The sequence below is a fragment of the Ctenocephalides felis genome, unplaced genomic scaffold (assembly GCF_003426905.1).
Source record: "Ctenocephalides felis isolate EL2017-DRISC unplaced genomic scaffold, ASM342690v1 CF-g0.4_SCAFFOLD_00871, whole genome shotgun sequence".
Classification (NCBI taxonomy): domain Eukaryota; kingdom Metazoa; phylum Arthropoda; class Insecta; order Siphonaptera; family Pulicidae; genus Ctenocephalides; species Ctenocephalides felis.
Window position 1 is genome coordinate 1 of NW_020537025.1, and position 15,172 is coordinate 15,172.

General features: G+C 27.9%; 1 protein-coding gene across 1 annotated transcript; it reads left to right on the top strand.

Moving 5' to 3' along the window:
* Positions 1 to 2,457: 2,457 nt before the first annotated feature.
* Positions 2,458 to 14,196, top strand: LOC113365305 (the record flags this gene model as incomplete). The annotated part of the gene is made up of 6 exons (XM_026606891.1): positions 2,458 to 2,713; positions 5,335 to 5,511; positions 5,571 to 5,632; positions 5,752 to 5,985; positions 6,159 to 6,400; positions 14,069 to 14,196. Coding segments are annotated over 6 exons (1,099 nt in total), but the record flags the coding sequence as incomplete, so codon positions are not given.
* Between the last annotated feature and the right edge of the window lie 976 nt (positions 14,197 to 15,172).

Genomic DNA, 15,172 nt, shown 5'->3' on the forward strand with positions numbered 1-15,172 from the left:
GAGGTATTATAAAAACATGAGAAGCAAGGTTATAGCTGGTTATACATCTTTTTCCCTCTACTTTCAAATATTGTTGTTAAACAATGCTAAACTTTACTGATTTTTGACACATAGATGGTGGACCTTTTTAACCTCGGCCCTTCATATATTACTATCTATTCTTCGATAAATTCTGGGAAATTATAACTGGGAAAGTGTTATTCGACTAAATCTCCATTTGATCGATACCAAATTTAGGTTCTGAATTTTAATAACATGATTAAAAAATAATATAACCTAGAAAATGTTTTATAAATACCAATGAGTATATAATTATACAAATGAGATCTTTCAGAGCACCGTGTTTGTGAAAAATATGCCAAAAAGTGCATTTTCATATTAACATTTCAAAAAAGTTGATGTTTTGAGTTTCTAGTAACGCTTGCAATCCGTTTAATAACGTTTTTGTGTATAAATAAAACTACAAACAAAACTACTTACTGTAATTTAATCATAATTAAATAATATTTACCTAAAACATCCTATTAAACGTAATTGAACATCATCTGTCAAAAACTTTCGACATTTGACGTATTAGCCACCGTCCATTGTTCTATTTAAATTACGCTTCTACAAAAATGTTCAAATTAAAAGTGTAAAGTTTCTAGGCGATTGTGAAATAATATCTCACCTTTCCGACAACCTACTGATTAGCACAAATTTTTTCAAGTCTAAGACTGGCCAAATCGGTTTAGCCGTTTTTGAATTTTACCGAATCATTTGAACGAGAGCTTTATTTTTATATATAAGATATATGACTATTACGTCAATGTTATTAGTAAGGCTATCTGTTGCCAGTACAATACCCATGGTATAAGACAATCCAAGACATTGTTTGGTCTCTCGACATTATTAGCACTTACAACTAGTTTTTTAGCAAGTTTTAGGCTAAATTTTTAGTATGTTCTATGTTTTTTTGACTGTAAGACTTTAGGAGTTCCTTAAAACTAGACAATACTTCTTAGCAACAAGGTACAAGCGAAAATTTTTGAAGTCGATTTTTTTCTATAAATTGCTAAATCTGATTTTTTATTTATTATGCAACTTGCCTGAAGGCAAAATGCCACTCACAACTAGGTAGTAGATAAAATAAGTTTTAATCTAAATTTTACTTTGATGTCCTATTCACTGGTGTCAATGATCTGTTGAAGTTTTGTGCATTCTTCATATTTCAGTGAGCAAAATATACATTTTTCAAGCAAGTTTTAAATAGTTTCTCATGTGTAAAGTCTTCCCCTAGACTATGACGAATATATCAAGATTAAAAGTATCCAAATCGGTTCAGCCGTTCTCGACTTTTATTAAATTTTCTAGAATTTTTTTGGGCGTACAACTTTGCCTCCGCCGTTTTTACCAAACGAGTTCTTTACAATAGTGGCGGCCTCAAAGTTGTAACATATAAAAAAGGACTCTACTGACAAGCAATAAGTACGAAAGGGACTCTACTGACGATCAAACTAGAAAAATGATACAAGGACTCTAAAACAAATGAAAAAGGGACTGACGAGCGAGTTAAAATAAAGAGTATAGTGAAACAAGTGAAAAAAGGGACTCTACTGACAAGCAAACTTAAAAAGAGTACAAAGAGGACTCGACTGACGAGCAAACTTAAAAAAAGTTCAAAAGAGACTCTAGTGACGAGCAAATTAAAAAATAAGTACAAAAGGGACTCTACCGACGAGCAAACTAAGAAAAGAGTACAAAAGGGACTCTACTGACGAGCAAAGTAAAAAATAGTACAAAAGGGACTCTACTGACGAGCAAACTAGAGAAGAGCACAAATTGGGCTTTACTGACGAGCAAAGTAAAAAATAGTACAAAAGGGACTCTACTGACGAGCAAACTAAAAAAAGAAGAGTACTAGTGGGACTCTACTGACAAGCAAACTGAAAAATTAATCGCAATAGTAAAAGTTAAAAGGGACTCTACTGACGAACAAAAAAGAGCATAAAGAATATTTTAATCGAAATTCAGTGAACAATATTCATTGCCTCGACGCGAAATAAAACATGATTCGATTACTAAAATAATTATCATTATATAAATTATAATAACCCTGTCTGGAAGGGATGACAGCATACAAAATACTTACACACTAATACATACAAAATGTGGGATTTTTCTATAATCCATATTAATGCGAAAGTTTGCATTTGACCTGGTACAATTTCTTAGAAGGGTACATGATTTATAGTAAGGATAAATTAATAATAAAAGGAATTATTTAAGCTATGGAATAATTACCTATTCTGCACGTGCATCCTGTGCTCACTTAAAGTAAATAATTTATAGATCGTAAAATAATTAATAACGAATTCTTAACATATGTATTTAATTAAAAATAGTGATCCATAAACCCCTAAATGGACTTACCATTTATTAGTAAAAAAATGCGTTTCATATGTCATTTTTCCTCAGGTGGTTTTAGAGTCGGAGAAATCCCAACATGCAAGTCGACAAGGTATATTGAAAAAACGTTTATCGATGGAAGAAGTCACAAATATACAACAATCAGAAACCAGGGGACGTCGGAGTTCTTTGGATATCACTGCCAGATCTTCAGGACATCATCATCATCATCATCATGGTATTTTGAAGAGAAAAACCAGCAGGAGCGAGGATGAAGATTTTAATTATACTGTTGAAGATTATGCAGGGGACTCACCACCTCACGGTAATAATAATTATTTTTTACTAACCTAGATTTTGGTACAAAATTTCAGAAGTCAAAAAAGTTTTTGAATATTTTTTTTTATTTTATTTATTTACTTGAAATAATTCATACATACTGTATCTCAGTCAATTGTTCTGGTATGAGAGATCACAGCAATTATAACAAAAATAAAATCTAAATAAATAAAACTCTAAATAATAGTTCAATTAGTTACAACAATATTTACAACGGGTTCAATATTTGTTTTCTTTTGTTGTTCGATTGATTGAATTTTGAAGGACCATTTTGTTGTAAACACTTTAATTATAACTTTATGTGTTTAATTTTATATTAATTACAAATTATAATTGTATTTACAATAATTTCATTGCTGTTTTTAAATATCGCAATGGTTGACTTTTTATGATGATTTTGGATTGATTCTATTTTGTTTGTATCAATATATCGGCTACTTTGATTTGGCGCGAACAATATTGGTTACAACCTGAAAATTTAACCGGTTTCGAGTTTTTATAAACAAAATTTTTGCTCGAACAAAAAGTTTAAGCAGGAAGTTTAGAGTGTTTAAAGATAAATATATATAAAGGCTAGTTTACATTGGATTTATTCAAAATTTTTATATAAGGCTATATTAAACTGTGTACAGGAAAATGTTATAAATTTTATCTAGTTTCTGCTAAGCTAAATAAAAAAGAGTGTCCTGGGCACAATTTTTGAGTTATTTAGAAAAATGTAAAAAAATGTCCCGAATTTTGGTAGAAAAAATTTATTAGAATTAGGAAATGTTATTAGGACGATATGTAAAGGCTTGCATTAGATTTGTTCAACAATTTCATACAAGACTATATTAAACTTTGTATAGAGAATTGTTATAAATTTTATCTAGTTTCTGCTAAGCTAACTAAAAAAGAGTGTCCTGAACAAAATTCTTGAGTTATTTAGCAAAATGTTAAAAATGTCCCGTATCCTTGTATAGAAAACTTGTTAGGATTAGAATTAGGAAAACAATATGTAAAGGCGAGTTTGCATTGGATTTATTCGAAAATTTTATATATAACTATATTAAACTTTTTATATGGTTTGGTCGTAAATTTTATCGAGTTTCTGCTAAGCTAAACAAAAAATAGGGTCCTGGACAAAATTTTCGAGTTATTTAGAAAAATGTAAAAAAAATGTCCCGAATCCTCGTATGGAAAATTTGTTAGGACTAGAAAAATTTATTAGGACAATATATAAAGACGAGTTCGCATTGGATTTATACAAAATTTTCATATAAAACTGTATTAAAATGTATATAAGAAATTATTTCAAATTTCATATAGTTTTTGCTGTGCTAAATAAAAAGGAGTGTCCTAGACAAAATTTTTGTGGTATTTAAAAAAATGTAAAAAATTATCCCGAAACTTGGTATGGAAAACTTATTAAGACACTGCGTTAGATTTGTTCAAATTTTTTATATAAGACTGTTTTAAACTGTGTATATGGAGTTTCAGTAAATTTTATCTAGTTTTAAGCTAAGCTTTTTAGTGCTAAGCCAACTAAAAAAGAGTGTCTCGAAACAAATTTTTGAATTATCTAGAAAAATGTAAAAAATTGTCCCAAATCTTTGTATGGAAAACAAGGACAATATATAAGGGCAAGTTGAAATTAGTTAGTTTTTTCTCACAATTTTCGTATCGGAGTATATAAGGTTGTTTTTATGGATTTGCAGTAAATTTTATCTAGTTTCTGTTAAGCTAATAAAAAAAGAGTGCCCGATACAAAATTTTTGAGTTATTTAGCAAAATGTTAAAAAATGTCCCAAATTTTTGTATAGTAAACCAAGAGTATATTGGAAAAATTTTTTGAGTTATTCAGAAAAATGTAAAAAAATGTCTTCAAACCATACCTTATAAATACGCATTCGGGCTAGTTGAAACTATTCAAAATTTTTGTATCAAAGTGTATAAGACAATACACATGAAACTTTAGTTAATTTTATCTATTTTTTGCTAAGCTAACGAAAAAAGAGTGTCCCGGACAAAATTTTTGAGTTATTCAAAAAAAATGTAAAGAAATGTTCCCAATTCATATATTGCAAATACACAAAATTCATTAGGGCGAGTTCAAACTATTCAACAAATTTGTATCGAAGTGTATAAAACATTATATACATAATTTTCGTAAATTTTATCTAGTTTCTGCTAAGATAACTAAAAATGAGTGTCCTGGACAAAGTTTTTGAGTTATTCAGAAAAATGTAAAAAAAACGCTCCGAAATTATAACATATAATGAAGCGAGTTATTCAGCAAATGGTTAAATTAATAAATAAAATTAAATAAATAAAAACATTTTATAATAACCATATTATTTGAATAAAAAAAACAATGTTATTAGATACAATGAATTCAAATACAATATAAAAACAATTACAAAATATATAACTTTCTATTTTATAATTAAATTTTTATCAAGTAAATGAAGTTCAATCATTTTCAATTTCACAAAAAAATCTCAAAAAAAATTTCAAAATCATTTTCAATTTAAAAAATATTTAAGCAAATAATCTAGTACATATTTTTTATTCCAAATAATTTTAATAAAAACTTTAACATTTTATTTATTTTTTTAATTTTTCCAGGTATTCTCAAAGGTGGTGTATCAACTGAAGATTGTTGCGGAGTAATGCGTCCAATTTTAAAAAGACGAAGCCACTCCGAAGACCACAGGGACAAATCCAGGGATTCTTCGCCTGAACCCCATCATGGAATTTTGAAAAAAGCCAGTGACCATTCAGGAGGCTTGTCCTACTCCGAAGGTAAAGAAAAAAATAAACCACCAACCACTTTTGAATTTTATATACCTCTTTTCTCCTAGGTTGTCTCCAGTACCAGCTCAACCAATCCTTCGACCCGGTCAAACCAATTCTGAAAAAAAGAGTCTAAGTGAAGAAAGTGCTGCAGCCTCATCTTTAGACCTAGAAGCCCCTCGTCCGATATTAAAAAAAAAATCGTCCACCGAAAGCGACGAGGCTGATGAGTACAACAAACCGAGGAAGCCTATTTTGAAGTCCAGGAACTCGTCCAGGAGGGATTCTCCGAAAAGGGGATTTGTGGAAGGTGCAGCTCTTCCTCAGGATCTTGCTGCAGCTTTAAATGAAGTTGTCCAGAGACGAAGTACTGGTGGAGGTAGTTCTTCGGGAAATTTGCAGAGGACCAAATCTGCAGCTGCTGCTGATTCTGAGTTGGCGAGCATTTTGATGAAGAGACGGAGCATGACTGATGAACAAGGGGGTAAAAGATAATAGGATAATAGAATAATAAATCTCTTACATATTTATCACTCCCCATTACTATTTTTCCCTATTAACCACTTATTTCCATCAAACAAGAGCTTAGGAGACTTTAATTGTAAGATCCAAAGTCATTTACCGAGTTAGTCCCTAATATGTCTATTTTTTTTTAGCCTCTGATTGCTGTCGACAACCACAATCATCAAAACGTAGACAACGAGACATCTACATCCAGAAATAATTCATCGTCTCCTACACCAGTTACTGAAAGTATTGCTGAAAGAATCTCCAGGTTAGTCGGAGGTGCTTCCAGTGGTTTGGAAAATGGCTCTGGAGGTGCTGTACCGAGGAGAAGAGCTGCCGATAGATTCAGGACACAACCTGTTACCTTTAATGAGATGGTGGCATTAAACGAGTAAGTAGAAATATATTTATTTATTTACCTATGTATGGTTAGGTTAGGTTAGTCTTTTCGATGTTGAGATATATGAAGAGGTTTTTCTAAGGCGTTTCTTAAGGAATATATATACAAAGAGTTATAGACTAGTTTGTTATGTGTATATATATATATATATATATATATATATTATATATGTGGTTGATCTTTGTATGGTTAGGTTAGGTTAGTTTTGGTGTTGAGATATGAAGAGGTTTTTCTAAGGCGATACTTAAATAATATATAGACAAAGAGTTATAGACTAGTTTGTAATGTATATATATATATATATATATATATATATATATATATATATATATATATATATATATTTATCTATGTATGGTTAGGTTAGGTTAGTTTTGGTGTTGAGTTATATGAAGAAGGTTTTTTATGGCAATACTTAAATAATATATAAACAAAGAGTTGTAGCCTAGTTTGTTATTTGTATGAGTGTATTATATATATATATATATATATATATATATTTATCTATGTATGGTTAGGTTAGGTTAGTTTTGGTATTGAGATACGAAGAGGATTTTCTGGGACGATACTTGAATAATATATAGACAAGGAGTTATTGACTAGTTTGTTATGTGTATATGTATATATATATATATATATATATATATATATATTTATATATATATATATATGCATGGTTAGGTTAGGTTAGTTTTGTTGATGATATATACAATGAGATTTTTCTAAGGCGATACCTAAATAATATATATATACAAAGACTTGTAGACTAATTTTTAATGTTTCAAACGTTCCGATATAAATTCTTATGTCATCATCAGTGCATCTGCAAATTTACAAATTAATATAAGCTAAAAAATTATAAGAAAACCGGTAAAATTTTATTTATATATAGAAAAAAGTTATCGAAAATACAAAAGTATAATAGTAAAAGTAGTATATTTAGCTTGTTCTCGATGAGACCTTTCAAATGATACCCCACATGTAAAAAGTTGCTCCAGAATTTCCTTTAGGCTCTTGCTCTTTCAGTACAGAATAATGTTGAATTTTTATTTATTTTTTAAATGATTTTGTTTATATAACTATATAAATAAAAAAATGAATATACGAGTTAAATTTATGCGATATAATATTACTAGTTTTCTAGTAATAGTACTAGTTTTTATTGAACGAGTACTTTTTAGGTTTGAGTTTTGTTTTTTCTATGTATTTTCTATATATTTTTAATTTTAATATAGTTTTCACTATTTTTGTATACTTTTTTAAAATCTATATCAATTTTTTTTTTAGTTCCACTGATGATGTCATTTAGTTTTATGTCGAAACTTTCTGAAAAATTTAAGATTAGTTTATAAATGTATGTAAAAATTGAATCCAAGTGCATTTATTTTTTACATTTTTGGGACATTTTTTGGCATTTTTCTGAATAACTTGAAAACTTTGTCGAAGACATTCTTTTTTTGTTAACTTAGCAGAAACTAGATACATTTTACAACATATCTCCATGAATAGTTTAATATAGTCTTATATATAAATTTTGAATAAATCTCATGTAAACTTGTCCTTATATATTTTTCTAATAATAAGTTAACTAAGTTACCACGACATATTTTACATTTTTCTGAATAACTCGAAAACTTTGTTCAGGACACTCTTTTTTTGTTAGCTTAGCAGAAACCATATAAAATTTACTACATTTCCCTATAAACAGTTTATAATAGATTTATAAGAAAATTATGAAAAAACTGCGATGGAAACTCGCCCTTATAATTTATCCTGATTATAACTTTGTTATGCAAAGATTCAAGACGTTTTTTCAATTTTTTGTGAATAACTCAAAAACTTTGTTTAGAAAACTGTTTTTATGTTAGCTTAGCAGAAACTAGATAAATTTTGTAACATATCCTTGTAATCAGTTTTATATAGTCTTATATAAAAAATTTAATAAATGACATGTGAACTTGCCCTTAGTATTGTTCTAAGTTTTCCTTAAAAGATTACGGGACATTTTTTTACATTTTATTAAATAACTCAAAAACTTTGTCGAAGACACTATTTTTTAGTTAGCTTACCAAGAACTAGATGAAATATACAACATATTCCTAAAAACTGTTTAATATAGCGTTATACAAAAATTTTTAATTAATTTCATATGAACTCTAAATTATGCAAAGTTTGCTATAAAATGATTTGGGACATTTTTTTACATTTTTTTAATAAATCGAAAATTTTGTTTCAGACACTTTTTTATGTTAGCTTAGCAGAAACTAGATAAAATTTACTATTTTCTTTTATAAACTATTTAACATAGTTTTTAATGAAAATATTGTCTAATATTGCAATGCCCTACTTGCTGTAGGAACAACGTGCGAGTAAAAATAGTGTATGTAGTTCTTTATTTATAATATCTCTTGTAACTTTTAAACTTTTCTTCAAAAATAAACAAAATATTTGGCAAATTTGTACAAAATTAAATCGTTTATAATATTGTCTAACTCCTTTATGCCCTACATCAACTCGATATACTTAAAAACCACATCCAATTACCATTACCGTTGCATTTATCTCCGGTGTAACATTTCACCTCGAAAACGCATTAGTTCCGTATCAGCGATTTTAGAAATTGCACATTCAAGAAAAGAACTCGAGATAAAATAATAATAATCATAATCATAAAAATAAGAATAATGCAGTGTGAGAAAAACCACTGTTATATTTTACTGAATAAAAAATGAAACTGTGTTAAATTGATTTTATCTTAGGATGACACATATTTAATGAAGTGAATCATCATATTACAAAAAGGATGAAAATGCAGATAACATAAAAAAGATATATGCAAGTATAGAAGATTGTTGATATGGAATTGAAGTAAATTTTATCTAGTTTCTACTAAGCTAACTATAAAAGAGTGCCCAATACAAAGTTTTTGAGTTATTTAGCAAAATGTACAAAAGTGTCCCGAATGCATTTATTTTGCATTGCATAATCTAGTTTCTGCTAAGCTAATTTAAAAAGAGTGTCCTGAACAAAATATTTGAGTTATTAAAATAATATTAGAAAAATGAAATGAAAAACTTAGGACAACATATAAGCGCGAGATTATGGGTATTTAATTAAAATAATTTTATTAATCTAAAAGTTTATTAATGAGTAAAAAACAAACTTAATCACATACAAAACTACTTATTTTTGTTATTTTTTCAAGAAAAAAAACAATCACGTCAAAAGAAGATTTAATTTGATTCCTTTCCCTAATTTATCTGGGGCAATAAAATGTTCTCAGGTGAAGGTTAAAGAGCACACCAATATATATATATATATATATATATATATATATATATATCGATTAGTTTTCGATATCTAGAACACGTCTGTCATTATTATTATTAGAACGAATGACAATTCCATTATCAAACTAACTATAGTCTTTTTAACACTATATACATATATATATATAGGTAAGAGTGTAGTTTGTATTTTTTTTAAATTAAAATATTTCCTGCATAATTTTGAAGTAGTATATATATATATATATATATATATATATATATATATATACTACTTCAAAATTATGCAGGAAATATTTTAATTTGAAAAAAATACAAACTACACTCTTACCTAAAATATAATTGTTACTTTGGTTGCAATGTTTCAGGCTCATTAAATTTTAATGAGGCAATAACTAATTGCAAAGAAACGGCTCTACGGATTACTACTGCGTTAAATAAATATAATTTCTGAGGTTCAGAACATTAAAATCACTATGTATATATACATACATATTATATATTAGTTTTGTGTTTGCTTAAAGAAAATAAAATAGTCGGGATCATGGGCATTCGTTGCATGAAACTGATTTCAAAATATCAACTTTATATTATACATTTAATGTTATTATTAAAATAACCAATATACAGTGAATTGCTGATTTGGAAATAATTATTTCTTAAATTTAAACGTTTTGTCCATTTAAATTTATAAAATTTATTTGTTTAGGCGGAAACATATGAACTTGTGCTCTTTTCTGGTAATTATAAAGAAACTGTTCGACGGATTGTTTTGCAAACCCAATCAAGACTTCTTATATTTGTATACTAAGTAATTTCAAATTTTTATTTAATCACTTTTAACTTATTTTTAACTTTTAACATATTTAATAACTTATTTATTGATTCAATTGATTATTTTATTAATTATAATTGAATATTTGTATAACCAGAACAATTACACTAGATGGAGATACTATTTATTCTGTTAGGACTGTTACTGATTTGACTAAACTTTTATTTATTATATCCCTTGTAACTTTTAAACAGTTCGTCCAAAATAAATTAAATATTTGGCAAATTTGCATAAAATTACATTATGTATAATATTGTCTAATAATATGATGACCTACAGCTACTCGGTGTACTTTAAATTCACACTTAAAAATAGTATTTTAGTCCAAGAGCGTTAAAAGTACTTTTATTTATATTATCTCTTGCAACTTTGAAACGGTTCGCCTAAAATAAATGAAATGTTGGTCAAATTTGTACATAATTAAATCTTCTATAATATTATGTAATCAAGACTCCTTGTTATCGAGTTTGATGTAACATCTTTAAAATTTTTGAAATCGATTCAGCTGTTTTTGCAAAAACTTTCACGAAAGGTCGCATACATCTATTTTTAAGATAATAGCTCAAACGATTCAGAATGACTTGAAATGGCTTACGATGTGACTGTTTTTAACTTCCCGTAGGGCAAGTTATAGTAATCGCAAAAAAATCGAAAATGAAAATTTTTATATATCTTTACGTTTCAGAGGTTTCTGAACATTTTGGCATACCTTAGAAAAAATGGATGTATGTGTGTGTGTGTGTGTGTGTGTGTGTATGTGTGTGTGTATGTATGTATGTATGTATGTGTGTGTATGTATGTGCGGATACAAATTTTCGTCGACGATTTCGGGAACACGGATCAACCGATTTGAATAATTCAAAAAACATTCGATCCGTATTGATAAGGAGACGTGCTGATTAGTTTTTGGCAAAGGCAGGTCAAGCCGTTCCGAAGATACGGGGCAAAAAGTTCCGAAAACGGTAACTCAGTTTTTAAGAGAACGGAGCGTCCGATTTTAATAATTCAAAAAACATTTTATTTGTATTGACAAGATGAAGAATCGATACAACTTTCATGAAGGTAGGTCCAGCGGTTTCGGAGATATAGAGGAAAAAGTAAAAAATGAGCCATTTGGCGGTCAAAAATGATCATTAGACATATGCACATCAAATTATCAGACATTTTATAGAGATTTTAACAATAAGTATACATTTTGTTAACATTCCTATCGGTTCCGTACCAATGCTTATGCGTTAGACAGCGACGCGGCGCTTACGCGCTTTATATTTTGTCCCTATGTAGTTAAAGCAGTACGATTGCTTTGAAAAAAAAGTTCAGATCTTCCACAATATGTCAAAAAAGAAAAAAAAAAATTTTTTTCAAAAAAAACAAATTTTTTAAAAAAAAAAATTTTTAAAAAAAAAATTTTTTTTTTCAAATAAAAACTAATTTTTTGTCCAATTTATAGTTTCTCAAAAATCTTATTTTTTCAAAGTAATTTTTTTTCAAAAATGTTAATCGTTTTAAAAAAAAAATAATAATTTTTGGTACGGGAAGTTCCAGCAATTTGCCTTAAGGCACGATGCCCTAATTGCCTTAAGACAGAATTCCACTTACAGCTAGTTTTATTTCTGGTTCATTTTACCGTTCCGTGTAACGTCGCCCTAATGTCTGACAAAATGAGCGAGTTCTATTTTGGGGATTTCCCCACTTGACCGAGTTCTCGATCGAATCGAATGGGCTCGGAAATTGCCTTGGTTAGTAGGTTTGTGGAAATTCTGGAAAAAATATGCAGGATTTTACATCTTGAAATATTACTAAGAGTTTGTTCTTCAGAAGCTTTTGTTTAGGAAAATTGTGAAAAGATTTTGTGATCCGAACCCCTAATTTTTATAACAGAACTTTGTATTTTGTTCGGGAACATTGTGGAAAGTTTTTATTGTGCAAGTAGAATCTATTTTATGACTTAGAATTAGTTAGATTTTTTTGGATTTTTTTGCAATTTAGAGTTAATCAAACTTATTATTATTATTTTTTATATGTGGCTTTGGATTATGTACAAATAAAACAGTAGAGAGTGTTTCAAAATTTTACTTGTGTAGGTTTTGTTATTGAAAATAGTGAAAAGTTTTCATGGCACTTGGATGTTAAAATTTAAGATCATTTAGTGGCTTTTTAAGATTTTGGTTTTTATTTAAAACAAAATGTTTTTAGACTAGGCTAGGAGTTTAAAATTTTATACCAAGACCTACATCTTTCGATTTTGGATAAGGTAAATAATAAAAACAGAGTTACTAATAATAGTTAGATTATGTTGATTGATAAGAAGATACTTTGGATTCTGAGGCTCAAAATGGTAATTAAATTTTTAAGGTCAAAAGATGGATTTTCTGGATTTTGTTAATTAAACTTTACTGAGATTTTGGATTTCTGGTAAAAGAAATAGTAAAAAGTTTCAGAATAGATGCCTAGGATTTTGTTAAGGTTACAATCTCATTCAACTTATTATTCATATTATAATTTGTTAAACTTTGGATTTTGTTTACTAAACTTTTTAAACAAATTGTTTATAAGTTCTTTAATTTTTAAATATAAATAGTGAAAAATTTCATGAATTTAATAATGTATTTGAATAATGGATTCTGTTAAAATTTCTTTTTAATTTCCCGTAGGGCAAGTTATAGTAATCGCAAAAAATCGAAAATGAAAAATTTTATATATCTTTACGTTTCAGGAGTTTCTGAACATTTTGGCATACCTTAGAAAAAATGGATGTATGTGTGTGTGTGTGTATGTATGTGCGGATACAAATTTTCGTCGACGATTTCGGGAACACGGATCCACCGATTTGAATAATTCAAAAAACATTCGATTCGTATTGATAAGGAGACGTGATAAGGAGACGTGCTGATTTTTGGCGAAGGCAGGTCTAGCCGTTCCAAATTTATATTATTATAATATTTTCTCTGAAATCTAATTTTTTCGAAGTAATTTTTTTTTCAAAAATGTTAATTGTTTTAAAAAAATAATAATTTTTGGTACAGGAAGTTCCAGCAATTTGCCTTAAGGCACGATGCCTTAATGCCTTAAGACAGAATTCCACTTACAGCTAGTTTTTATCGATTCTGTATGATGCAAAATTGTGAGACTTTGGATTTTATGATTAAAATTAAGTTTATATCGTAAGAGACTTTGGATTTTAATTAAATAAATTTTAGGTTTTGTGGATGTGAAATTTTATCATAATCTTTTGAGTTTTTTACATCTTTGAATTTTGTTAATAAAAGTTTCAGATTAAAATATAAAAAAGACTTTGGATTTCAAAAGAGTAATCAGATATATAGTATTTTGTAGGTAAAAACGATGAAAGACTTATTTTCTAGTATCGAATTTTCGAAATTTAAATATTATTAAAATTCGATCTTTGGAGTGGGACTTCAGATTTTGTTCCTGATTGGTTTTTTAAGAGCTAATACCTAAAATTTAAAATATATTTGAACCGAGGCTTTACATGTCTATTAATAAATTGTTCATTAATGTTGTTTTATTTTTTAGGCTGAATGCTTATAAAGAAGTCCAAGGAAAGGTGAAAAATTGGTCGGATATGGATGCTGGAAAATCCCAGGAAAATGTCAACAAAACTGACCCAGAATCTGATGATAATGACGAGTCGACGAGTCAATGTGAGTAACAAATTATATTTAAATCAAATCTTAAAAAAAAAACAAATTTTAATGAAAGTAATTGGGACAATTGAAAGCAAAGGCATTGGATTTGTTTTGATGGTAATATTATGGATATTGTCTTAGTTTTGCCAAATTTGGTGCCAATAACTTGAAAAAAAAATTATGTTATTTGCGAGCATAAATTGATTCATACATATTGAATTTATTAATTTATAAATATTTTACCAGATTTTTAGTTAACATATTCAAAAATTTATCATAAAATTATGTTCCTGTCTAAGTATGTGATATCATATAATTATTTAAGCGACAATAAATCAATATCATACTTTTTATTAAATTTTTGTACAAAAGTTTCCTCAATTTTGTACAAAAAACCTAAAAATCCCACGCGAAAAGCAAGCTTTACATTCTAAAGACGCCACCACACTTCTTCAGCCCCATACAAAGTCTCGCACAAATTGTTGAGCGTCCAATACAAAACGTAAAGTGTGGAAGGGCTTTAGCTTAAAGTCTGCGTCACATTGTGCAACTTAAAATTAAAAATTAAAATATTTATAGAACTTTACATATTTGTATCAAATATGTATATATAAATATTTATACATGTATATTAATTATTTATACATGTATATAATTTTATATCAATTACATTTTTGACAGTTTGTCCAAAATACAACAGAAAACAAAATTTCGCTTCCCAAACATCATTTATTATTAAATTAACTTAAATTCTTTATTAACTAATAATGTGTTAGTTTTGTAAAATTTTAGGATTATATTTATTTATTTATTTTATATTTATTTTTACAAATGTCTTAGTGTGTTGTGTATTATTATTTTTTAAATTATGTTGTCCGGATTTGATGACACTAGTTATGATGTTACCATGTCCGATGATTCAGGTAAAACGATATTGTGTATTTTTTTGGTATATTTATTGTAGTTTTTAAACGGTTGGTTTAAAGTAAGG